At 45.4% G+C, this 27,661-nt stretch overlaps 1 protein-coding gene and 1 pseudogene across 1 annotated transcript in view; one reads left to right on the forward strand and one right to left on the reverse strand.

Moving 5' to 3' along the window:
• ANKRD27 (ankyrin repeat domain 27) overlaps nt 1-27,661 on the forward strand; it is a 61,886-nt gene that overhangs the window by 29,231 nt on the left and 4,994 nt on the right. Inside the window, 13 exon segments of the mRNA XM_059667032.1 lie at nt 2,828-2,920; nt 4,017-4,144; nt 4,689-4,771; nt 5,850-5,965; nt 6,347-6,439; nt 7,799-7,996; nt 10,327-10,386; nt 10,485-10,604; nt 12,696-12,740; nt 15,553-15,675; nt 24,097-24,294; nt 25,849-25,968; nt 26,827-26,988. Coding sequence (XP_059523015.1) covers nt 2,828-2,920; nt 4,017-4,144; nt 4,689-4,771; nt 5,850-5,965; nt 6,347-6,439; nt 7,799-7,996; nt 10,327-10,386; nt 10,485-10,604; nt 12,696-12,740; nt 15,553-15,675; nt 24,097-24,294; nt 25,849-25,968; nt 26,827-26,988 — 1,539 coding nt within the window.
• Nucleotides 22,569-23,561, reverse strand: LOC132217070 (phosphoribosyltransferase domain-containing protein 1-like; annotated as a pseudogene).

Genomic DNA, 27,661 nt, shown 5'->3' on the forward strand with positions numbered 1-27,661 from the left:
CTTCTACTTCAGAAAATATTCCAAGTGACAGGGAAGAGGGGGGTGCAGATGGAGGTGGAAGAGAGTATAAGGGGAATAAATGGTGATGGGGGGAAAAATAAAGGAAAAAAAGATTCCAGTGGGATTGGGGGAGTGTTTGAGGAGTAGTCCTTCTTGTGCTGGTGTTGGTTTGAGTCCAGCACTTCTGTTTGTCTCTCTAAGCCTCTGTCCATCTTCTGGTCTATACTGGGGATAATGTATATTTTACCCCTTACTCGGTAGTTGAGACTCAAATGGAATATTCGAAAGTGCCTTTTTGAATTGTGAGGTGACACTGGTGCCCTCAGTTACTCTTCTAATGCCTCTGCGTGTGGGTGTCTTTGTCTCCTGGTTCTTGGGTGCATTCTGCATGGATGGGCCAGGGGGTGTGGAACACAGCCCAGGGTGCTCCGCTAGTCAAGGGGTGTCTGACCCTGGTTCTGCCTTTCTGGATGAGAGGTGGTGGGTCCCATCAGATGATGGGACCAGGTGTGCATCATCTGGCTTGCTGGGAAGCCTGTCCCTTGGGTCTTGAGTGGTCAGGCCTGAGAGATGCTCTTTACTTTATTGACAGAGCAGGTGTTGTGACTTCCTGTCTTTTGTGATACCATTGTTGGGATTCCATCTGTGAGATCACCTCTGCCTCGCTGCCAACTGAGTTCTTTGCAGTAGTGCAGTTCCCTCTAGGAGTGTTCAAGGCCACTGCTATGTGTTGGTGTTGTTTGTTTTCTAGGGAAAGAGCCCAAGAGTATCTTCACACAGTAGGCGAGGTTTCTGAAAATCATTAAAGACCAAATATTAGTAAATTGAATTCTGTCTTACTCTCGACTCTTTATATAATGTAGTTTCACAGAAATTTTCTCCCAAAGATAGAATCATACTTGAGATGACCATAAACATTCTTTAAGCATAAAGACTTAAATAAAGACTTTTAGCTTTTTTTTTTTTTGGAATTTTTGTTTTTGAATAGCATGACTGACTTTATTTTTCTATTGCCGGTGATATTCAGTATTATTTTATATTAGTTTCGGGTGTACAGTATAGCAGGTTCCTTTATTTTATTTATTTATTTTATTATTTATCTATGCATTTATTGGTTGACTCTTGTATGTGCCCTGACTGAACTGTCGGGCCAGGGCCCATAACTTTTAGCTTTAAAAAAAAAATTAGTGGGCTCTAACTGGTTTGGCTCAGTGGATAGAGCATCGGCCTGTGAACTGAAAGGTCCCAGGTTCGATTCCAGTCAAGGGCATGTACTTTGGTTCCGGGCGCATCCCCAAGTGGGGGGTGTGCAGGAGGCAGCTCATTGATGTTTCTCTCTCATTAATGTTTCTAGCTCTCTATCCTTCTCCCTTCCTCTCTGTAAAAAATCAATAAAATATATATTAAAAAAAAAAAAAACATTAGTGGGATGACTCTAGTTTCACTTTTGTGGACAGAAAAGCCAGGAGAGAGAACCCTGGAAGCATCTGTACCCTCTGCTCTAGCTTTTCAGGCTCTGGTTTTTCTCACTTGACCAGGTTGCTAATAAGTAGTGTTCACCCCATTCCCGAATAGGGCTTCTCTCACATGCTATTCTTCTGGCAGCTCATTTTTCCCTGAAGATTCAGTCCTAGAGGACTTGCCTCTCTTCATTGCTGCCCTTGAAATAGTTCCCCAGAGTTGAGGAAAGAACACTGAATTTACCTCGACAGTAATGTCTTTGATGTTTCTCTGACCCTAAGCTGCTCAGCTATGAATCACTGAATAAAACTGATAGAGCATTCATAGCTTATAACAGCTGGGAGCTAAAGTGGCTCTAATGCTGAGGTGTTGTTTGTTTGCCAAGTTAACCCTCTGAGGGCAGTCCTAACAGCAGACCCCAGAAATGGTCCGCTCCTCGAGATGCTGTCAGGTCTGTCTTAGCTGGACCTGTAAGTCAGAACTTAGAGAGCCTTATTCTAAAGTTTTATCTGGGTTGGTGAGTTATTCTGGCAGCAACTGGCTGGAAAAAAAATTCCCTTTACTACCCACAAAGACTCTTTTTAAGGAAGTTAATTTGTTATTAGACAATTTAGTAGCAGGTGCTCAACTGAGCATTATTAAAGTATCTTGCTAGAAATTATTTCATAAAATAAAGATAGGTAGGAGAAGGTATAAGGGGGATAAGTGGTGACGGAAGGAGACTTGAAGTGGTGAACACACAATACATATACAGATGATGTGTTATAGAATTGTACACCTGAAATCTATATAATTTTGTTGACCAATGTCACCCCAATAAATTCAATAAAAAAGAAAAAGTAAGGGTACACTATTAGACTTTTGTATCTAGGTAATCGTAACTTTATTCACTGGGGTAGACCCCAGTATCCTATTGGACTTGGGCCAATGGCCCTATTGTTTACTATTTTAATAAATATGTTCAAAAACTAAGACTCCTCTCTCCCCTGCTGGTTGCAATTGAGAAATATAGACCATCTGTCAGATGTTTTCCTGCCTGTAGGCTGCAGATAAAATGGCAGGCATAGGGCTGTGCAGGTAGGACAGAAGTTTGAGAGAAGGAGGCCAGCACAGTCCAGGTTCCGTCTGGAGGAGGATGGTGTGTGCATGCAACATTCCACACTTAGAGATGACACATTCCACACACGCACAGCCAGTGTGCTGCCACTCTCCCAGAGCCCCCCTGGAAAACAGTCATCAGAGCTACCATTTCCTGGAGAAACAGATAGGAAGCCCTTCTCCCAGCCTGATGAGGGTCAGCTCTCTGGCTCAGTGAAAGCGGGAGAGAGGAGCGCGGGATAAAACAGACTGTTGGGTTTTCCTGCAGGAGTCGGAGGGATTTGGTGACAGACTGTTCCTTAAGCAGAGAATGAGCTTACTGTCTCAGATGACTTCAACTCCCATTGACTGCCTGTTTAAGGTAAGACACCACAAGTCTTTCTTTGTGAGGAGCACGCCATCTTTCAGCATCTCTACAGAATCCGCATGGTGTCCTGTGTAGTTAAACACTGAAGTTCGCTTTATGCTCAGGGTGGTAGGGATGCTGAGGTTTTACAGGTGAAATCAGCACGTATGCTCATCTCCACAGCGTGTGCTATGTGATGGCTGCGCTGGATGGTTCATCGAGGGCCCTGGGCCTGCACATGTGGAACCCTCTGCCCCAACTGTCCTCCTTTCTCCACTCGACAAAACACCGTTTGTCCATAGGCCAGTTCAGTGGTACCTCACTGGGGGCCCCACACAGTTGATACCTCTTCTCAGTTTCAGGAGCCCCACATTCAAGTGTCTGAGTGCGATTGCCCTGCGCTCGGAGCGCACTGCCTGGTGGTGGTTTGATCATGTGGCAGCACGTGCACCCAGCTGCCCGCTTAGATCTGTTCAACCACTGGGAGGCTGTCAAGGTGCCCACTGGGCAGCAAGTGAGGACTAGGAGAGGGCAGATCTCCCCCAAGAGGTCACCCGGAGCCAGAGGGGGTTCCATGGAAGCCCAGAGCACCTCCTGGGACAGTGTGCTCCCCAGAACATCTCACTCCCTGGGGAACACATACAGGAATCACAGGAGTGAGCCCTGCAGGCTTGGTTGTTGATGGGGTTTCCTGCTGATTGCACCTGTTTCCTCCCTCACCCCCCAAGCCAAGGTCTGTCAGATATAAGAGGGCAGGACCCAGACTTGTTCTAGTAAGATCCTGAATTCTGAATGTATTGCTTCTCTACTCCTGTTGCTTTGGGAATTTTGTCATGTTGTCATTTTTTTTATTATGGAAAATTTCTTACATTTACAAACTACAAAAATAAAAGATTAGTGTCATGGACAGGCTCCATATAGCCATCTCTCAAACTTAGTTCATCTCTGCCCTCACCCCCTTTCCCTATTCACCTGGATTATTTTGAAATAAATCCCAGAGAGCAAATCAATTCATCCATCTATATATTAGTGTTTCTGCAGCACTCAAAAAATTCACACCTTAAAAAGCACATTTCTCAATACTGATCGTATCTTTGATGTCACTTCTCAGCACATTGCTTCAGGTAACCAGAAAGAAGTGGAAAGACTTCTGAGCCAAGAAGACCAAGATAAAGATGCCATCCAAAAGATGTGCCACCCCCTGTGCTTCTGTGATGACTGTGAGAAACTTGTCTCTGGGTAAGAGAGTCCTCATGGAGGCTCCGTGTGCCAGGAAGCAGGATACTCGGGGCTTCGGGGGAACTTCTCTACTTCTTTGCCATGTGATTTTGAATGAGACACTTATCCTGGATGCCCTCAGCTTCCTCTGCCGTAAAGTGGAGACTCTAACCTCCGCCTCTTTGGAGCATTAGATGGACTAAAGGTCCTGAAAGTACTTGGCACGCTTCTGGGCTGGATAGGCAGATACAGGGCCTGCCCAGCCTCGGCAAGTGTGTTTAGGATGGGAGAATGCCAACTTCCCCCAGTAACCCTTTCTGGTCCCCCCTTAACCTCGTCAGGCTGTTTTGCTGGGTGTCAAGGCCTAGAGGGGTGGGGTGGCCGGGAGGGACGCCAGATACCTCAGTTCCTCACCCTGTGAGCAGGGACGGGATTCTCTCTAGGGCACTATGAGAGGGGCCCGGTTTGGATCACACCCTGAGGCCTGTCTTCCAGTCCTAAGACCCTGGCATGGCCGGCCTTGTCAGAAGGAGGTGTCTTTCTCTGTATCTTTTCTCTGTTTTAGGAGGCTGAATGACCCTTCAGTTGTCACTCCATTCTCCAGAGATGACAGGGGTCATACACCACTCCATGTGGCTGCCCTCTGTGGTATGTGGTCGTGGGTGGACCTCTGAGGGTTGTCAAGGAAAAGGGATGGAACCAAGGATGGCCCGGCAGAGGCCTGAGGCCTGGCCGACAGGTGCAGTGGAGTTGGGGTGTGGAAGGGGCTGTATCATGGGCCACCACCGGTGGCTTCGTTGGAAGAGAAGAATAGCAGACGTTCCTCAGGCCTTCCTGTGCTGCTCCTGGGCTTGTCTGTGCTCTCACTGTCCTGGGCCGGTGGTCCAGGGAGGGAAGGCTTGAGTCCGAGCTATGACAATGATCTTAGAATTGGGGTTCTTATATCCTGCTTTTATTTTTATTTTTTTTATTTTTTCATTAATTTCAGAGAGGAAGGGAAAAGAAGGGAGAGATAGAAACCATTAATCAGAGAGAACCATTAATCAGCTGCCTCCTGCATGCCCCCCACTGGGGATTGAGCCCACAATCCGGGCATGTGCCCTTGACCAGAATCAAACTCAGGACCCCCCAGTCTGCAGGCCGATGCCCCATCCACTGAACCAAGCCAGCCAGGGCTATATCCTGCTTTTAAAAAGTAACTTTTAAAGTGCACAAAGTAGAAAACACAAACCTCTCCAGTATCACCTGCCATCCTTCTGTCTCCCAGATATAATTTTGATTTATGAGTATCTGGAATTTCCCTGTGCTTGTGTGTGTATGAATATAAACATATGATATTGTGGGGACCATCCTGTTCTATACTGTGCTTTTTTCACTCGGTGATATATAAGAACATTTCTCCTTGTCAGTATTTTTTAATGGTTGCACAGTATTCATCTTATGAATTGATGAACCATGGAATCTTCTGTGGGTGTCTGAGGCTCTTTTCCAGTACCTTCTCTTGCTAAGAAGTAGATTGGAACTGAGTCCCTGCTAAGAGACACCCCAAAGTGCCCAGAATCTGCAGAGTCTGACTTGATGTTAGCTCTGGTTCCTCTCAAGCAGAAAAGTTCCTTCTGGCCTGGCTCATGCCAGGGAACAAGAGGGTAAAATAATGTTGTGGCTTCACACTTAGGGTTTGAAAGCCTCTTGTCTTTCTCCATTATGAAGTCCTTCTGTTCTGTAGGGCAGGCATCCCTCATTGACTTCCTGGTTTCCAAAGGCGCTGTGGTGAACGCCACGGACTATCACGGGTCAACTCCACTTCATCTTGCGTGTCAGAAGGGCTATCAGAGCGTGACGGTGAGCAGGGGGTGACGGCGCCACCAGTGCACGTGCTCGAACGAGCTGGGCTCTGACCGACTCCAGTCGTGGCTGTGCTCCTCTGTCCCACCGGCTGCAGCTGCACAGCGGGGCTGCGAGTCTGCAGCTCCTCCACCCCTGGACAAAACTGTGAGGTCTAGACTATCAGGACAAAAATTTTAGGACTTGCTTTCCTAAAATGTCCTGATAATCTGGGGGTAGCGGGGTGGGCATGTACTTTTTTTTTTTAATCTCGAAACATTTTTATCTCTAAGGAAGGATGAGAGTGATGTCATTTATGTGTAGAATGGGCAAATAAGATTGAAAATGGAAACAAGTGACCTCCCCCTTACTCACCTGCTTTCTCCTCCCCTTTGCAAGCTGCTGCTGTTGCACTACAAGGCCAGCGCTGATGTGCAAGACAATAACGGCAACACCGCTCTCCACCTGGCTTGCGCTCACGGCCACGAAGACGTAAGTGGTGCTTGCTGCCCCTGGCTGTGTTCACCCTTTCTCTCTCGTGAAGAAATGTGAATTTTAATCAGTTTAGTATAGCGTGCTTTGTGTTGATAATTATTGAACAATTTGGTGTGTAATGTTTTTAATTAAAAAATTTTAAGTTTATTATAGAAGCTATGTTGAAATAACAAACCTGGAACTTAATTGCTCATTATCTGTCATAAAATTAAGTTATTTCCATTCATCCCTGCTACCATCTGACTCTTACCTTTGTTCATATTCAATTTTTATCTTTTACTTTTTTATAGTAATATCAAGGAATTTCATAATTTTCGTTTTCACTTAATATTTAACTGTGTTTTATTTTTTCCTAACTATTCTCTCTCCCCCTTCTCTTCATAGTAACATACAAGTAGTTTTATACATATACTAGAGGCCCAATGCACAAAATTCGTGCAAGAGTAGGCCTTTCTTCCCCCAGCTGCCGGCACTGGCTTCCCTCTGGCATCTGGGACCCGGGCTTCCCTCACAGCCCTGGCTTCATCCAGAATGTTGTCCGGAAAGATGTCCAGAAGGATGTCCACTCTAATTAGCATATTACGCTCTTATTATAAATAGGGTTGAAGCCGGGTTAGGTGGGTGATGTATGAAAATGAGATCGTACCCTACACATTTTTATGCAACTTGCTTTCCTAACTTAACGATACATTATGGAAATTCTCTAGATCAGTAAATATAGCCTGTCTTTCATCGCTGCAGTCATCAGTTATGTGTGTTGCATCAGTATTCCTAAGACTGCCCATTGATTCAGTGAGTTGTGACAATACCTATGAAATATTATCTACCAGGGCAGCTCATTGCACCACTCAGGCCACATTTTATTGGAGGCTGGTCATGTACCCTCTGCCTGGCATGTACCAAAATGTCAGACTCCCAGAAGGAAAGCAGGTGTTCAGTATCAACCACATTGTTGTACAACAGGTTGGGCACAGTGAGCCCCTCTTTTCAGGTAGGGGACTTATAGACACCCTAAATCCAAGCTCCCAAGGAATACTGCAAGTCAAGGGCCAACCTTGCAGTCAGGCCTTTCAAGGGACTGTGGTCTCGGGCCTGCTGTGGTCATTCCTTTCTGCACATGGATAGGTCACAATTTATTCAGCCATGTCTAACTGACAGACCTTTGAGTTCTTTGAGAAAGTGAGGTGTCCTGATCGGGTACCCTGGAGCCCTTGGGTTCCCTCTCTGTTACTGTGCAGTTGCTTGGTTAGTGGAGCCTTGATTAAGCTGGGACCTGGATCTAGGCTGTGGAGTGCATGGATGTTGCCTGGGGCTTAGCATATGAGATAATGGTGGCATCTCCCAATTTCTTTGCAGTGTGTGAAGGCTTTGGTCTACTACGATGTGCAGTCATGCAGACTAGATATTGGTAATGAGAAAGGAGACACTCCCCTACACATAGCTGCACGCTGGGGTTACCAGGGCATCATAGAGACGTTGCTACAAAATGGAGCATCCACAGAGATCCAGAACAGAATGAAAGAAACGCCCCTCAAGTGTGCATTAAACTCAAAGGTAGATTTTTATTTTATTTTTTTTCGGAAAAGGACTATGACTTTAAAAACAAAATCAGTGTCTACAGATTAGGTCTTGGCTATGCTGGACAAATTGCGTTAGTGCCTGAGGGCAGGACTTGGCCTGTACCCTCTCTGCTGCATTTGGGACCTGGTGGTTAATGGGTTTTTACTTATTTATGTTGTTATGAGTTGTTCTTTGTGTTGTTCTAAGAGCTACTCCCAGCAGACTTTGCCCCAGCCTCTGAGTACTGTTGCCTTATGAGCAAATGGAGTGGGAAAACGGGAGAGTAACTCTGACTGGCAGAAGCGGGGAAAGGGACCGGGGCATGGAAGCAGTAAGGGATGTCCCGTCATCTTCAGCTCCGAAAACCTTCTCCTTATCCTGATTTGGCCAGTTTTGAGCTTCATTGGGTATTACTTCTTTCAAAAGTGATTTGTTAATGAACTACTCATCCTTTCCTAGGAGTAATGTCTGGGAGCATTCAGTTTTTGACAACGTGTAAAAGTGCTCACTTCATGAGTGAGTGGGGAGTGAGGAGTGGGGAGCTTAGAGAAACCATTTCTTTGAACCTCATCTCCCAGCAGGTTGAAGGCATGCCTTCAGCAAAGTGTGGTCGGCCAGCTGGCCAGAGAAAGCCGAGCCATGTGCAGTGGAAGGTCCCAGGTCAGCCAGTTGATGTGTCTAGAACATCACTAATTTGTGGCTCACAGAAATGATTCCATTTTATATATTTTATTTTTTAATCCTCACCTGAGGATATTTTTCATTGATGAGAGAGAGAGAGAGAGAGAGAAAGGGAAGAGAGAAACACCAATTGGTTGTCTCCCGTACACACCCCAACCAGGGATCGAACCTGCAACCTGGGTATATGCCCTGACTGGGAATTAAACTTGCTACCCTTCAGTGCATGGGATAATGCTTTAACCAAAGAGCAATACTGGTCAGGGCAAACGATTCCTTTTTTTGTTGCTGTTATTAATCCTCACCCGAGGATATTTTTCCATTGATTTTTAGGGAGAGTGGAAGAGAGAGGAAAAGACAGAAAGAAACATCAATGTGAGAGAAACACATTGATTGGTTGCCTCCTGCACAAACCCTGACCAGGGCCTGGTCCGGGGAGGAGCCCTGCAACTGAGGTATGTACCCTTGATCGGATCGAACCTGGGACCCTTTGGTCTGCAGGCTGACACTCTATCCACTGAGCCAAACCAGCTAGAGCAAATGATTTGATTTTAATACAAGCCTCCTGTTGTCTCCCTCTGCACAGGCCTTGCTTTCTGCTTCTTGATGTTTTCAGCTTCCTTTTAGTTTCTGACTCTCTTCTAGGAAAGCCTTTCAGTTTATGTCATATTCTAGGAATAGCACAGTTTTTAAACTACTTTATTGAGGTATGATTGACATACAAAGAGCTGTACATATTTCATGTACAGGCACACCTAGGAGATAGCAGGTTTGGTCCCAGACCACTGCAAGAAAGTGAGTCATAAACTTTTTGCTATTGGAGAGTCTTGCCTTCAATTTGTAAAACACACAACATCTATGAAGTGCAATATAGCAAAGCACAATAAGATGAGGTACACCTGTACACAACTTGATGCACTTGGAGATACGTACATACCTGTGAGACCATCACCACAATCTGTGCTATAAACATATCCATCACCTTCAAAAGTTTCCTCTCGTCTTTATTATTATGTTTGTGTGTGACAAGAACACTTAACATAAGCTGTACAGTGGCACCGTTTTTGAAGGTGAAATCCCTGCTCCTGACCACTGAGCCATTCTTCCTGTGCACTCACAGGGTCTCTGCTCTGTAGCAGCCACAGCTGATGGACTGGGTGGTGCTACCTGTGGCCTGAGATGACCGGAGGAGCTGAGGGTTTCTCTGCCCCTGTATCTTCTCCCAAAGGCCCTTTCCTAAGGGAGGTCTCAGAGAGAAGGAGACAACTGCCTGCTTGGGTTTCCTCTGAGCTGCTCATGGTGCCAGTGAAAAGGCCACACTTTATTTCTGTGGACAAATAGCCGGGGGCTAGACGAGGCAGCCTTTGAGGCCCCTTCTGTGGCTTGGCTTCTCTTGTCCTCTGAGCCCATGCATGGGAAGCACCAGCTCCTCTGCCAGGCAGCAGGAGTGTGGTGTGGCAGGAGGAAGCCCAGACTTCTCCGTGTGGTTCTGAGCAAGTTCCACCAGCTGTGGTTTCCCTGTCTCTCCAAGGGTGTGGCTGAGCTGTCTGCTCTTCTGAGGAGATAGGCAGTCAGTGGGGTATTATGGGTGATGCTTTAGTGACCCATCTCATTCAGTACTTTGCTTGTCCCCTTTGTCCTCCTAGATTCTGTCTACAATGGAAGCCCGTCACGTGTCCTTTGAGAGGAGACAACAGTCTTCAGCCGTAAGTGAACAGGGCGGTAGTCCTTGGCCCTATTTATGACCAGAGCACCCTCTCTGGCCCTCACCTGTCTCTTCTCTTGTCATGCTCCCTTGCTGCAGGTCCCTGTGCCACCCCCTCAACACTTCATGGATTCCATCAGCCAGGGGTCCTCCGCCTCCAGCTTTTCCTCTGTGTCCACCAGCTCCAGAAAAAGGGAGCCCAAGAAGGACTACAGAGAGGTGAGGCCCCAGGTGGGAGGAAGGTCTGTGAAGCCCTGTATATGGCTCTGGTTAAAGAGTCAGGGCCTGCCCTAGCTGGCTTGGCTCAGTGGATAGAGCGTCAGCCTGCAGAGTGAAGGGTCCCGGGTTTGATTCCAGGCACGGGCACATGCTCAGGTTGCGGGCTCAATCCCCAGGAGGGGGCATGCAGGAGCGAGCAGATCAATGATTCTCTCTCATCATTGATGTTTCTATATCTCTCCCCCTCTCCCTTCCTCTCTGAAATCAATAAAAATATATTTAAAAAAATAAAGAGTCAGGGCCTGACGAGGGCCACCTAGTTGGCCTGACCACCATAACCAGGTCAGCCTTGTCAGCTGTGGCCAAGGTTGGTGCCTGGAGAGGAGCCCAGATGTTCTCACCTGCTTGCCCTTCATGGTCAGCTCCTTCAGCCGCTCTTTGCTTTGTGGACAATGTGTGTGTGTGAGAAAGAGAATAGCCTAAGAAAAGTATAAGTAAAGTCACCTTTAGGTCCACTGATATAAGATCATTTTACAAAGCAAATTTTCTCTGCCCCTACCTCCCACTCCACAAGCACCTCTGTTAGCTTGATGTGGGTCCTTTCTGACTCCTTACAAAGTTTATATAGACACTAGAGGCCCGGTGCACGAAATTCATGCATGGTGGCGGGGAGGGGGGGTGTCCCACAGCCTGGCCTGCACCCTCTCCAATCTGGGATCCCTCTCGCAATCCAGGGCCACTGGCTCCTAACCACTCACCTGCCTGCTTGCCTAATGCCCCCAACAGCCCTCCCCTGCCAGCCTGGTCGCTCCCAACAGCCCTCCCCTGCAGGCCTGGTCCCCCCCCCCCACTGCCCTCCTCTGCCAGCCTGATCTCGCCCCCCACTGCCCTCCCCTGCCAGCCTGGTCACGCCCCCAACTGCCCTTTCCTGCTGGCCTGATCATGTCCCCAACACTCCTCCCCTGCTGGACTGATCTCACCCCCAGCTGCCCTACCCTGCCAGCCTGGTCGCCTCCAACTGCCCTCCCCTGCCTGCCTGATCTCCCCCAACCCCCTGCCAGCCTGATCTCACCCCTAACTGCTCTCACCTGCCAGCCTGATCTCGCCCCTAACAGCCTCTGCCTGGGCCCCCACCACCATTGCTTTGTCCGGAAGGAAGTCAGACGTGCACGTGGGGAAGATGGCTGGTTGACCCGGTCTAATTAGCATATTACCCTTTTATTATGTAGATTTATATACACTCACACATTGCGTCTAGTAAAAGCTGATTTATAGCCTGGGATTTGTTTTTTGCATTTAATCTGTCTTAGAGTTTGCTCAGTGTCAGCCACAGAGTAGACCATAGCATGGATGTGCCACAACTCCTCTGCTCATTCCCCTGTGGGTGGGGACCCTCACTGACCCTACCTAAGACCCCTCCTCCAACGTTATCCTCAAGCCCTGACCTGCTCGTGGATAACCCAGCAAGCTTGGCTCAATGCAAAAGCACAGCAAAGAAAACCAAGAGGCACTCTCCAGAGTCTAACAGAGCCCTGGGATCACCCTTGGGAGGGATGTCCCCCTTCCTAGTATGTACCCTCAGCTAGCAGATAATGAGAGCTGAATATATGTGGTTCTAAAGGTGGCTGACCTAGGGAGTGCTTGTGCTTCAAGGTGGCCCTCATCTCACTCTGCCACATGATAGCAGTGTCATTTTATAGACCTTGCATGGCAGTGGGCTCAGAGCACGTCAGCACCTCCTCAGGTGTCTGTTTGAGCAGTTTTAGGGATATGTTTGAAAACTACTGAATCAAGACTCCAAATTAAGAAACAAATGAAAGCTACTAGGCTTTCAGAAAGGTGGTTTCTTTTAATTTTTTTCTCATTTATTGAGAGAGACAGACAGACAGACAGACAGACATCAATTTGTTGTTCTACTTATTTATGCATTCATGTGTTGATTCGTGTATGTGCCCTGACCGGAGCTTAAACCCGCAACCTTGGCATAGTGGGATGATGCTCTAACCAACTGAGCTACCTGTCCAGGGCTTCTTATTTTTATTATTGTTTTATTAAACTTATTTTTCTAACATTCCTTTTTCTTTTATTAAGGTAGAAAAACTTTTAAGAGCAGTTGCTGATGGAGATTTAGAAATGGTGAGTTTGTAGAAGTGCGTTTTACAAAGCTTGCTCTCGGTTCGGTTAGGAGCTGTGTGGCTTTGTTGTTCACTTTCACATAGAAGGTGGTGCACCTCATAAATATTTGGTAATGGCAATGTGACCTTTCCACCACAAACAATGAGGCAAGTGGACATAAAGCTGCATAGTGAGCATGTCCCTGCCTCTTAGACATTCATATTCTGGGAAGGTAGTAAGATGTTGGCAAGAGACTAGCCCGCACCCAGGTCTCAAAGTATGGGCTCAAAGCCTGTCACGTTAGCTGGGAGCAAGGTGAGCACATAGGGTAGTGGGTGAGGAGGGGGGGTGGAGGGGAGGGCAGAGCTCAGAGGGTGTTAGGGTGGCCCTGCAGAAGTTGGGGACACCTGGGACACCTGGGCCAGGAGGCTGAGGTCTGAGGCAGGAAGAGATTAAACAAAGATCTTATATTCATACTAGTAGCCTGGTGCACAAAAATTTGTGCACTGGGGGTGGGGGGGTGTTCCCTCAGTTATTAAACATTTATCGGCACAACACTGACCACATTGGTGGTGGTGGTGGTCTTGTCATAATGTGTTATATTATGCAGATGAAAATCTATTTAAACAGATTTGATGTAGATATTTTCAAAGATGGAAGAATTGTCCCTGTCAACTATTTTAGTTGATTCATATCTTCACTAATGGTCATCATTGCAAAGTTTTCAGTCCCCATATGGATTGCTGGATATAATAGGTCATGTGCTGCCCTGTCCTTTGTAGCCTTTGTTACCTTAAGGACTCTAGTTTTCCATTTATATGTTTAAGTACCAACCTTACTGGCTTAAAAATGTAAGCTTTTAACACTGCTCTCCCTGTTCCGTATCCTTCCGATGAAAAGTGGAGTTGGGTTGCAGCACAGGAGAGAAATTCAGAAGGGGAATATTGAAGTAATGACTGCAGTAGGAGAAGAGGGAACCTATTTCCCTGGCCACAGGTGCTGGCGCCCTAGACCACAGGGCTGGCAGCTTCTCCGGGTGGCTGCATCCTGGGACCTCAGGCGGGTGGCTTGTCTGTTTCCTGGGCTGCAGCCAGCCGCAGGCGCTGGCACCTGGACCAAAGGTGGCAGCTTCTTCTTCTGTACATCCAGGGAGGGCAGTCAGTTATGTGTATATGTGTGTGCATGCAAACATAGGCGTGTACACGTGTGTATGTGGAAATCTGCTGGGCAAGTCAAAACCATAGAAGAGTTGCCCCCTATCTCTTGAATCTTCCAGAGATATCCCCCACTTTTTTATTCTATCACTACTGGAGAGGCAGTATTTGCAGCCAGCCAGCCAGAGACTCTCTCAGTGTCTATTTCTGACTTCTTCTTTCCCTGTCTGTCTTCCAACCCCTAATCATATTTCCAGCTGGATGCATCATTTTTACTCCCAATATGCTGTATAGAGAAGGAGTCAGGATGCTGTCTTCCCATGAATAGTACTCAGTAACAAACCAATTGCATTTTAGTTGGGCAATGCCCCTACCTACCCTTCAAATCCCTCCCACCATGCATTTCTGTTTCCCTTTTTGTTTGTTGGATTGTTCTGCTGCTCCTTCTCCTCACTCCACCACCCTTGGATCGTAATGTAAAATTCTTTTACCATGTCAAGAAATTATTAAAAATACAGGTACTTCTCCGAACACCGGCCGGGGGGCTGGCAAAGGCAGCCCCGGTTCTCCAATCATGGGCCGCCTGGGTTTCCAATCACTGTCAGCAGCAGGCGGCTTCTTCCGTCCTTCCCCCTTCGCCTCCCAGCATTGCACCTACATATGCAAGTTAACCGCCATCTTTGTTGGCAGTTAATTTGCATATTGCCCTGATTAGCCCATGGGAAGCGTAGCGAAGGTACGATCAATTACCATGTTTGTCTATTATTAGATAGGACTAGAGGCCCGGTGCATGAATTCATGCATGGGTGGGGTCCTTCAGCCTGGCCAGCGATTGGGGCCATCTTGCTCAGTTCCAATCAGAGCCAATCAGGGCTGGCTGGCCAGGGGGAGGGACCGTGGGAGTTGGCCAGCCACGGGAGGTTGGCTGTGGGAGCGCACTGTCAACCAGGGGGCAACTCCTGTGTTGAGCATCTGCCCCCTGGTGATCATTGCACATCATAGCAATTGGTCGTTCTGGTCATTCCACCATAATGTTTGCCTAGGCCCGTGGTTGGCAAACTGCGGCTCGCGAGCCACATGCAACTCTTTGGCCCCTTGAGTGTGGCTCTTCCTAAGCCTTAGGAGTACCCTAATTAAGTTAATAACAGTGTACCTACCTATATAGTTTAAGTTTAAAAAATTTGGCTCTCAAAAGAAATTCCAAGCGTTGTACTGTTGATATTTGGCTCTGTTGACTAATGAGTTTGCCAAACACTGGCCTAGGCTTTTGTTATATAAATAGGCATTACCTATGGACACAGACAATAGGGTGGCAAAGGCCTGGATCAAGGTGGGAACCAGGTGGAGGGGCAATGGGCGGGAAAGAGGATATCTGTAATACTCTCAACAATAAAGATATTTTTTAAAGATAAATAAATAAATAAATAAGAAAACAAAGCTAGAAGAAAAGAATCTCTAACACAAGCTACAGAACAGTAGCTTACTCTCTATATCAGCATGAAAGGGTTTAGAACGGCTTGAGCACATGTGACCCCTGGAATCTTTGTGAGCAGCACCTGTCATTTTGTAGTGACTGTGGCCCTGACTTGGGAACAGTTAGAGAGTTGAAGGTACCATATCTTGTAAAAGAGCTAAGGATGAGATTTAAGTTCCTATTTCTCTTTACTGTACAACCTCAGGTGCGTTACCTTTTGGAGTGGACAGAGGAGGACCTGGAGGATGTGGAGGATGCTGTCAGTGCTGCAGATCTTGAATTTTGTCACCCCTTGTGCCAATGCCCAAAATGTGCTCCAGCTCAAAAGGTTTGGCGTTGCTTCTGTTGATGAGGGTGGTGATAGGAGGGAACATTCTTCTTTGTCCCCTTGAAAACGACGTCTGCTTCTCAGCCAGCTAATTTCTGAGTGGCTGGTAGTGGGCATCCCTGAGATGTGGTGGGGTTGGTTAGCTCCGGGCGGAGAGAAGCTGGCGCCAGTACAGGATCTGGCTTGGGCTGCCTGCTTCCTGAACAGGCAGGTCAGTGAGCAGGGACATCCACATGTGCTCTCTGGGCCCCTGGGTCATAGGCAAGAGTTTACAAATAGACACGCCTGAGGGTCTCTGTCCATGTGGCCGCATTCCCCCTGGGGAGGCTGCACTTGAGGCCCATTGCCACTACCATTGCTCACGTTGGTACTTCCTCTGTGGCAGACACGTCCGCTGTACAATCCGGTTTCCCCTAATGGTAACAGCCTGCAAAACCATAGACACATACAATCCTTCAATTTATTGAGATATCCCATTTACCTGTGCTCGTGTGTGTGTGTGTGTGTGTGTGTGTGTGTAGTTCTATCCAGTTTTATCACATATGTGGCTTTGTGTACCCACCACCACATTCAAGGTACAGAATAGTTCACTCACCACGAGAAGAATCACTCACGTTGCCCTTTTACGACAACACCCACCTCTCTCTGTCACCCCCACCCCACCACCCACTAATCTGTTCTCCACTTCAAAAATGTTATATATGTAATCATACAGCACGTAACCTTTGAGGATTGGCTTTGTTCTCTAGCATGATTCCAAGTTGTTGCATGTAGTTAACAGTTTATTTCTTTATTGTTGAGCAGTATTTCATGGTTGTATGTGCCAGTTGGTGTAACCACTCTCCTACTGAAGGACATGTTGCTTGTTTCTAGATGTGGGAAATTACAAATAAAGCTGCTATGTACATTTGTGTACAAGTTTTTGTAAGAACATAACATAGTTTTCTTTCTCTAAGGTAAATGCCCAAGAGTACAATTGCTGACTCATGTGATAATTACATGTTAATTCTATGGTTAGTTTTGTGAAGAACTGACAGACTTTCCCAGGCTGGTTGTACATTTTACATTCCCACCAGCAATCTGTGAGTGGTGCAATGTCTCTGCATCCTCACCAGCTTGTGTTGTCACTATTAGTTATTTTAGCCATTCGAATAGGCGTGTAACACTGTCTCACTGGGTTGCAGTTTGCTTTCCCTGGGTGATGACACTGAACCTCTTTTCCTGTGCTTATTTGCCATCTGTATCTATTCTTCAGTGAAGTGTCTGTTCATTTCCTTTGCCCACTTTGTTACTCGTTTCTTTCTTTAAAAAAAATGTTTTTATTGGTTCTAGAGAGAGAAAAGGGGAGAGAGAGACATCAATTTGTTGTTCTACCTATTTATGTATTCACTGGTTGATTTTTTTAAAATATATTTTTATTGATTTCAGAGAGGAAGGGAGAGGGAAAGAGAGATAGAAGTATCAATGATGAGAGAATCATTGATTGGCTGCCTCCTGAACGCCCCCTACTAGGGATCAAGCCTACAACTCGGGCATGTGCCCTAGACTGGAATCGAACCCAGGATTCTTCAGTCCACAGGTCAACGCTCTAACCACTGAGCAAAACCAGCTAGGGCTTATTGGTTGATTCTTGTATGGACCCTGACCAGGGATCAAACCCACAGCCTTGGCATATCGGGACGACACTCTAACCAACTGAGCTACTGGGCCGGGCTGTTGTATGTGTGTGTGGTGTTGTGTTGTTGTTTTTTTTACTGTTGAGTTTTCAGAGTTCTTTATTTATTCTGGATTACAGCTCTTTGTCAGATATGTGGTTTGCAAATATTTTCTTTTGGTCTATAGTTTGCCTGTAGCTTCTTCACATGGGTTTTCACAGAGCAGGTTTCTAATTTAGAAGTCAAGTTTATCAGTTTTTCCTTTTATGGATTGTGCTTTTGTGGTCAAATGTAAGAACACTGTGCTTAGCCCTAGATTTCAAAGATTCTCTCCTTTTGTTTTTCCTAAAAGTTTTATAATATTACATTTAACAGCTAAGTCCCTGATCCAGTTAAATTTTGTACAGGGTGTGAGTTTTAGGTTGCAGTTTATTTTTTGCCTGCAGATGTCCACTTGCTCCCGCACCATTTGTTGAAAGGCCATCCTTCCTCCACCAACTTGCTTTTTGGACCTCAGGGGACTGTGTATGGTGTGGGTCTATCCCTGAGCTCGCTCTTCTGTCCCACTGATCTGTGGGAGCCACACAGGGCCACACCGTCTTGATTATTGCAACTGATAGTAAGACATAATATTGAGTAGAGTGATTCTCCCTAATTTATTCTTCTTTGCCAGGATTGTTTTAGCTATTCTAGGGCCTGTGCCTTTTCCTATAAACTATAAGCTTGTCTATGTCTACAAAAAAACCTTGCTAGAATTTTTATAGGAATTGCATTAAAACTGTAGATCAATTTGAAGAGAAATAGCATCTTTACTATGTTGAGTCTTCATGAATATGGTATATCTTACTATATTTAGGCCTTCTTTGATTTCTTCATCAACATTTCGTGATTTTCAGCATAACAGATCCTGTCCATTTTGTTAAATGTATACCTAAGTATTTTCTTTTCTTTTGTGTAATTGTCAATAGCATCATGTACATAGTATGCACTTGTGTGCTAACTCTCTAACTCAAGGTGTGTTCCATACTAAGAAAATTGATTTGACTTTACAAAATAGACATAGTGGTGTTATCCTTCGTATTGTAAGAGTATACTACCTTATTTAAAAGGCTTTACCATGGGTTTCTCTAACCTACGAATACTGAAATGACTGTGTTGTTCATTCACGAGTAGCTTTTCAGCGGCAGGTTAATGTGTACATTAGACTATGCAGCTTTTGCTCTGTTCCCATGGTGCTGATGTGTCCAGTCCAAAAACGTGTTCCCCCTAGATGGGTGGCTATGAAAAAAATAGGGATAAAAAAGGCAACTGATGTTTCAAAAGATATGAAGTAACAAAACCCCCGGGTCCAGTCAGTGAGTCTTTGCAGCTAGAAGCAGTTATTCCATCTCTCTTCTTTTCTTATTTTTCTATACTCTCTTCTTCACCTCAGTTCATTAGCTGTAACAAGATGCTTAAAACACATTACAATATCTGTTAAATTTATTGGATTAAAGCCTTATGTTGGCCCTGACCAGTGTGGCTCAATTGGTTGGAGCGTCATCCTGTGTACCAAAGTGTCTTGGGTTCAATTACTGGTCAGGGTACATACCCAGGTTACGGGTTTGATCCCTGGTCTGGGTGCTAGGGGAAGCAACTGATTGATGTATTTCTCTCCCTCGCCTTTCCTCTTTCTCTAAAATCAATAAAAAAACCAACAGACCCCCAAAAAGCCTTATGTTCCCTGTTCATTTAAAAACTCTTATCTTTTCCTCTTTTTGTAAGTTCTCAAAAAAGCACAAAAATTGCTTCATGTCTGTAATTAAATTAAAATTTCCCCCCAACCCCATTCTCTTCTATCCCACTGGTGTATATAGAGTTTTTAAAAACTTTATTGAAGTATAACTTACATACTATAAAGTACAGCAAGTCCTCAAATAATATCCTATATAATAAAGAGGCAATATGCAAATTGACCATCACACCCTCACACAAAAGATGGCCGTCCCATGTGGTCACAAGATGGCCACCACAAGATGGCCAGCAGGGGAGAGCAGTTGTGGGCGATCAGGCCAGCAAGGGAGGGCAGTTAGGGGCGACCAGGCCTGCAGGGGAGGGCAGTTGGGGGGGGACCAGGCCTGCAGGAGAAGGCAGTTGGGCGCGACTGGGCTGGCAGGGGAGGGCAGTTGGGGGCGACTGGGCTGGCAGGGGAGCAGTTAGGTGTCAATCAGGCCAGCAGGGGAGTGGTTAGGGGGTGATCAGGCTGGCAGGCAGAAGCCATTAGGGGCAATCAGGCAGTCAGGCGAGCAGTTGGGAGCCAGCAGTCCCAGATTGTGAGAGGGATGTCCCAGATTGGAGAGGCAGGCTAGGCTGAGGGACACCCCCCCCCCGCCCCAGTGCACAAATTTCGTGCACCAGGTCTCTAGTCTATAATAATAAAAGGGTAATATGCTAATTAGACCTGACAGCCGAATGATCTTCTGGACGTCCAGACATCCTTCCTGACAAAGCTGGGGCCCGAGGGAAGCCAGCCGGGGTCCCGGATGCCTGCCAGCAGCTGAAGGAGGGAAACCCAGGTCCTGGATGCCAGAGGGAAGCCCGTGCTGGCAGCCAGGGGAAGGAAGGCCTACTCGTGCATGAATTATCATGCATCGGGCCTCTAGTTTCAATATAATGCTGATGAGATGCTACAGGAACTTAACTCTTTATATCAATTAGCCGATAGTAAAATTGGTTTTGTTATGCGTCATTTTGCTTAAAGTCACAGAGCCTATCGATGTTAAGTGAGGACTTACTATCCATGTAAAGAATACAGTTTGGTGAGTTCCTACAGATGTATGCACCCATGAAGCCATCACCACAATCAAGATACAGAGCATCCACATCACCACCAGAGTTCCTCATGCCGTGTACAGCTCTGCCCTTCCTCCCTGTCCCCAGCACGGATAATTTGTCAGATGTACCATTGATCTGCTCTCTGTCGTTACAAACTCATCAGCATTTTCTAGAGTTGTGCATGAATGGAACTGTACAGTACACACCCTTTTGAGTCTGGCTTTCTTTGCTCAGCAGAATGTTTTTGAGATCCATGCTGCATTACTAGCCCATTTATTTTTATTGCTGGGTAGCATTTTGTTGAATATACCATAATTTGTTTATTTAATCACCTGTATACATTTAATATGTTTTTATTGATGTTTTAGAGAAATGGAGAGGGAGAGAGATAGAAACATCAGATGAGAGAAGCATCAATCGGCTGCCTCCTGCATGCCCCCTAGTGGGAATCAAGCCCACAAACCTGGCATGTTCCCTGACCAGGAATCAACCAGTGACCTGGTGCATGGGACAATGCTCAATCCACTGAGCCACACCGCCTGGGTAGTAGTTGCCCGTTTTTGGCTTGGTGAATAAAACTACTGTGAATGTTTATGTACAAGTCTTTGTATAAAAATGTTTCCATGACTAAATACCTAGGAGTATAATTGCTGGGTCATAGATTTAAGTGTATGTTGAACTTTATAAGAAACAGCCAGTTTTCCATAGTAATTATAGCATTTTCCATTCCAACCAGTAGCGTGTAAGAATTCTAGTTGCCCCACATTCTTGTCAGCACTTGGTATTTTGATTTTTTAACTTTAGCCATCATCCTACAGTTAAGTGTGCAGGAGTATTTCATTGTTTTTCCCACCTACTTTTTTTTTTTTTTTTTAATTTCAGAGAGGAAGGGAGAGGGAGAGAGAGGAACATCAATGATGAGAGAGAATCACTGATCGGCTGCCTCCTGAATGCACCACACTGGGGATTGAGCCTGCAACCCAGGCATGTGCCCTGACCTAGAATTGAACTGTGACCTCCTGGTTCATAGGTCGATGCTCAACCACTGAGCCATGCCAGCTGGGCAGACAATGACATTTTTAATCATCAGAAAGTGAACTAGTTTACTTTCTGATGATTAAACCAGTTTTAATCCTTTCCAGTCACAGAAAATAGTGACTAATTAATTCTACTATCAAAATAAATGATTCAGCATTACTATTTGTTTGTTTTTAGTTATATGGTTTATAAATCAGGGAGGGTTTTTTTACCCTTTTAAGTGTTGATTTACTATTCTACATCCACATGATTTATTTTAAAACCACTGTGAATAATAAGGTAGTTTCATGATAAAAATGAAGGTGAACTATAGAGGTAAGTAGCAGACAATTTGATGAGGTTTGACAAGTTAATTCAAGGTCTGATAACCTCCAGCAGCACAGTGAAGATACAGACTATGTCTATCACCCCAAAACATCCTCTCCTGCCCCTCTGTAGTTATCCCCCTTCCCTGCCCCATTTCAACAATCAACAATCTGTTTTCTGACCCTTTGGTTCTGTCCTTCCTGATTTTGACTTGCATTTCCCTGATAACTAAAGATGTTATTTTATGTGCTTATTGGCTGACCATTCACCTTTTCAAACCTTTTGCTATTAAAAGTTAGCCCAGGTGGCGTGGCTCAGTGGTTTAGGGTCGACCTATGAACCAGGAGGTCACTGGTTTGATTCTCGGTCAGGGCACATGCCCGAGTTGCAAGCTCGATCCCCAGTGTGGGATGTGCAGAAGGCAGTCAATCAGTGATTCTCTGTCATCATTGAAGCTTCTATCTCTCTCCCTCCCCCTTCCTTTCTAAAATCAATAAAAGAATATTTTTTAAAAAATAAAAATAGCCCAACGGGTGTGGCTCAGTGGTTGAGCATCGACCTAAGAACCAGGAGGTCAGCGTTTGATTCCCGGTCAGGGCATATGCCTGGGTTATGGGCTCAATCCCCATTATGGGGTGTGCAGGAGGCAGCCAATCAGTGATTCTCATCATTGGTGTTTTTATTTCTCTCTCCCTCTCCCTTCCTTTCTGAAGTCAATAAAAATATTTTTTTTAATAATAATAAAAATTAGATTATGTTATTGAGTTGTAAGAGTTTGGTTTTTTGTTTTTTAATTCTGCTTGGCCCTTTTTCAGGTATACATATCACAAACATTTTCTCTTATTTGGTGATTTGGGTTTTTTTTGAGAATTTTCATAAGAGTTTATTTGAGCCAAACTGGCAACCTAAGCTGGAGAGTAAGATCTCAAATTTTCATGCCTTTTGATTTTCTTTTTTGTCAATATTTCATTGGAATGTAATTCTTCATAATTTATTAATATAATGTATAAAATATTTCACATAATGAGCAGTTAACTATTTACAAATATTCCATTCTCCCAGAAATGATGGGAGCTAGTTTAACCGAGTTCAGTAAATATGAAAATTAAGCTCAGGAAAAAATGATGCTGATTCCTTTGTGAAGTTTTCCTCCCTTTAGCCTAATTCATCTCAATGTGTCAACACATCTCTAGAGAGACAGTAAGTTTTAGAGGTCTGTCTTGGAGTCTGGAGTTGAACAAGGGTTTGAATATTAGATCTTCCATTTACACACTTGTTTACTTTGGACAAGTTACTTAACATCTCAGGTCTCAGTTTCTTTATCTTCTTGTGAGCTCCAGTAAACATTTAAGAGGCTTTTAAAATGTATTTCACGTGGCATTTTTGTAACAAGAGGGTTTTCAAGTTGTCTATTCCATTAAATTGCCACAATCAGATTCTCTCTGTTTGGTCTCTTCATCAATATGAATGTATTGGCAGTAACTTTTTAATCTGATGAAATCAACCTTCATAGGGACAAATCTATCTGAATTTCGGCTGATGTCCTTAAGGTTCTACAAGATCAGCACAGAACCTGTAACCTTTTTAAGCACACACAGAACCAAATGTCACAGTATCCTGTGTCTTTTTTATAATATCCTTGTCAGCTGCTCAGTTCTGTCCACAATGATGCCATGAGGTATGAGGACATACTCCCATCTCCATAATAGTACTGTGGGCGTGTGAGGAAGTTCAAGGCATACCCTGGCCAGTCGACCACAGTCACTATGCCTTGCCCATAATCTGGTGCTTCCTCACTGCTCGTGGCCAAGTTTCTACCAGGGAAAGCGGGAAGGTTCATTTTCTTAATTGTCTCTTTCAGAGAGCATAGATTTACAATTTCTAAACCTAGTTTATCGAGGTTTTCTTTTATGTTCTTGCTTTTTGTCTTATCTAAGAAATCATTGCTTATCCCAATGTTGGAAAGATTTTCTTCTGTGTTCTCTTCAAGTTTTATAGTTGTAGCGTTTACATTTAGATCTGTGATGCATTTTAACTTTTGTGTTTGGTGTAAGATAAGGATTGACAGGCAGTTTTTCCACATATGGATACCTAGTTGTTCCAGCATCATCTGTTGAGCAGACTTTTTCTTCCATTGGCATAATAAGGTACTATTTTAGGGGTTGCTTTCTTGAAAAATAGAAGTTAATTCTTTGACTCTCATATCTTTTTTAAGTAGTTAGGATGGCCCTCGCTGGTCACTCAGTGGTTAGAACGTCGCCTCATGGACTGAAGGGTCGCAGGATTGACTTTGGTCAAGGGCACATACCTTGATTGTAGGCTTGATCTGGGGCACGGGCGGGAGGCAACCAATCAATGTGTCTCACATAGATGTTTCTCTGTCTGTGTCTCTCCCCCTTCCTTCCACTCTAAAAATCAATGGGAAAATATCCTCAGGTGAGGATTCACAAAACATAAAATAAATAAATGAAGTAGTGGGGATTCACCTGTGGGTAACCTGGTTCTGGATGCCACCGTGACCTTGAATTTGCTGAGGGGCTGTGAGGGGCAGATGGCTTTGGTTTCTTAAATACGAATGACATTCTGTTTGTGTCCTCTGCACCTGTAGAAGCTGGCAAAGGTTCCTGCCAGTGGGCTTGGTGTGAATGTGACCCACCAGGACGGCTCCTCCCCACTGCACGTTGCTGCCCTGCATGGTCGGGCGGACCTCATCCCCCTCCTTTTGAAGCATGGTGCCAATGTGGCTGCCAGAAACGCCAACCAAGCTGTCCCACTCCACCTGGCCTCCCAACAAGGCCACTTTCAGGTACAGGTTGTCTCGGGCAGAGTGTTAGGGTGTTTGCTTGGCTTAGAACAGGGGTGGGAACCTTTTTTCTGCCACGGACCATTTGGATGTTTACAACATCATTCACGGGCCATCCAAATTTGTCAGTTTAAAAATTAGCCTGCTGTATTGGTCAAACATTTTAATAACTCACCCTTAAAGCTTTGGCAAGGCCAGACCGAATGATTTTACAGGCCTTCCACAGCCCTCGGGCCAGACGTCCCCACCCTTGGCTTAGAACCTCACTTGGGAATGCTCCTAGGGACAGGGGTTTGACATGTGCCCCGAAGGACCGGCACCCTTCCTTCCTCCCAGCCCGAGATTCTGAGGTGCACATGGATGGACCACTAGCAACAGAACACAGTCTGATGCTCCTGGGTGGAGCCAGCCCCTTCCCATTGCCCTCCCAGCATTCTGGCCTGACCCCAGCCCCAGCTCTCTGGTGCTTGGGTGTTGGTCCTCCAAGGTTCCTGCTGCATGTTAGCACCTTGACGTTCCCACAGCGCTTGGTCAGTGCTAAACAGCTCATCACTTTATAAAGTAGAGTACAGCCCTGGCCGGCGTTCTCAGTGGTTAGAGCATCAGCCTGCACACTGAAGGGTTGAGGGTTCGATTCCCAGTCAAGGGCTCTTACCTGGGTTGCGGGTTCAATCCCCAGCCCTGGCAGGGGGCATGCAGGAGGCAACCAATCAATGTGTCTCTCACATAGCTGTTTCTCTCACTTGTTTGCGCTCTCTCTCCATCCTTCCCCTTTCCCTTCCTTCCTCCCTTTCACTGTCTCTAAAAGTCAGTGGAAAAAATACCCTCTGATGAGAATTAACAACAAATAATAATAATAGCCTGGCTGGTGTGGCTCAGTGGCTGAATGTCATCCCATGCACCAAGAGGTCACCAGTGCTATTCCTGGTGAGGGCACAGGCCTGGGCTGTGGGCTCAATCCCCAGGGATGGGGGGATGCAGGAGGCAGCTCATCAATGTTTCTCTCTTCTTGATGTTTCTATCTCCCTCTCCTTTCTTCTCTAAAATCTATAAATGAATAAATGAAATTTTAAAATTATAGTAAGTAGAATACAGCCCTCTAGAGGAGGGCCAAGAGATGACTGTAGGATGACTTACTTTTTTAAAGTCCCATTTTTTGTCTTGAAAATTATATTACTTCATTTTCCCTTATTCTAATGTAAGCATTTTAAAGTCAGGAACCATATTTCAGGTCTCCCACCTCTCTCCTAACATCTCACATAGTGCTTCAAGCATCAGCTTCCTCACCGGTAAAACTGGAGTAATAATTCCAGCTCTTTGTGGGGTAGATCAAATGATTAAATGAAGAAACAAGTGCCTGGCACACAGTCAACCAACCCTCAGCAGATGTTAATTCCCCCCTCCCCCCTTTCAGCTGGTCTGTTTTCTCCCGGTCTAAAGAACCTGCTAGATAAACTTAGAGAAAAGTAGATAAACTTAGAGAAGAGTCAAAAGAATATCAAGCCACAGGATTTCTCCCGGACAATTTTAATTAAAAATTGTTCTTCTCTGGGCTAGGTGGTGAAGTATCTATTAGATTCCAATGCAAAGCCCAATAAAAAGGATGTAAGTGGAAACACACCCCTCATGTACGCCTGTTCCAGTGGCCACCATGAAGTTGCAGCACTGTTGCTACAGGTAAGGGCCCCACAGCCCAGGAGCTGCTGGCACTGGTCAGTGATGGCATCTCGTCACTTGGTGAGACCCTGGCCATGCCCTGCAGATGGGCAGAGCTTGCCCTTTGCTTTAAGCTGCCCCTGGGAGAGAAGCTTTGCATGAAATTTCCATACAGTGGTTCTCCGCGTCTGCCAGGATGCAGAGTTCAGGACACACTGCTTTTGCTGAAGGTTTAGATCTTGCCTTCCTTACCTATAGGGTAGATTGAATTCTATTGGGTTAAGTTGAACTGTTACCTTTAGTGTGAGCTGAATGTCCTTTGTCCCTTTTTATTTTCTGGTCAAGGGCACGTACCTCAGTTGCAGGCTCCACCACTGAGCCGAGTGCGGGAGGCAATCAATCAGTGTGTCTTGTCTCTCTCACATCAGTGTTTCTCTCTCTCTCTCTCCCCATCTCCCTTCCACTCTATCTAAAAGCAATGGAAAAATATCCTTGGATGAGGATTAAAAAAAAAGAAGAAGAAAATGTGCATAATTTAGAACAGTCTTGTTTTCTATCTTACTTATTTTCGCTTACGGTAGAAAGTTGTTTATTAAAACCTCAAATTTTAATGGTTGCATAACTATGGATGTACCATAGAGTGTTTAACTGTTCCTGCTTCTTTAGATGACTTCTATTTTTTTTCTGCCATAATGATAAATGCTGCAATGAATATCTGTGCACATAAATTTTTTTTCTCAGTATTACTTTAACCCCAACATTTTAAGAGAAATTTTCAGATATACAGAAAAGTTGAAAGAATTTTATAGTGAACACCCATCTAGATTCTGCATTAATATCGTCTTCAGCATTCCTTCTGATTGTGCTGCTTCTTTCTAGCACGGGGCCTCCATTAATGCCTCTAACAATAAGGGCAACACAGCCCTGCATGAGGCTGTGATAGAGAAGCATGTCTTCGTCGTGGAGCTGCTGCTGCTACACGGAGCATCGGTTCAGCTCTTGAACAAGAGGCAGTGCACAGCTATAGACTATGCTGAGCAGGTGAGTGGGCGGGCACCCGGCTGCCTCCCAGCTCACTTTGGATAAGCCTGTGTGTGAACCAGACCTGAAATGGCAGACCTTTGAATGGCTAGGCCTGAAGTCTGCCAGGAGTCTGCCAATATGGTGAACTTGGTCACCTGGCAGAAGGGGGCTGCCCGGGATCCAGGAGTCAGTCCTTCAGGGGTGTGTCTTCAAAGGCCTGAGTAGAGGTGCTCCTCTCACCAACCGCAGGTCTGGGCCCTAGTCTGGCTCCCTGACGAGCAGTCAGGTCCTCACAGAGAAGTAGCAAGCTTAGACAGCATTCTGGTTCCCCCTCCCTGCATTGGAAATACACCTGTGGTCTTAGCAGCACGATGGAGGAAGTTTGTTGTGTTGGTGGCTTTAAAAGCCCTTGAATTCTGCATGGAGAATTGGGGTGGCCCAGTACCACTCCCAGTGCTACCATGTTTACCATGGAGAAGTGGGAGAAGATAGCTCTTTACTGTTCCTGCTTTCATGTTGAATCTTCATCTAGTTTCCCACTTGGGATAGACAACTAGTAGGCTGTTCAGTGACACTACCAACATCTTAAAGTCATAGAAAGCCAACATACTCATAGGCTTATTAATTTTTAAGTTTCAGACATTTCTTAACAGTATTGAAATATTTTAAATTTTGTTTAGCACTTTCTCAA

Source organism: Myotis daubentonii, chromosome 15 (assembly GCF_963259705.1).
Source record: "Myotis daubentonii chromosome 15, mMyoDau2.1, whole genome shotgun sequence".
NCBI classification, from domain to species: Eukaryota; Metazoa; Chordata; class Mammalia; order Chiroptera; family Vespertilionidae; genus Myotis; species Myotis daubentonii.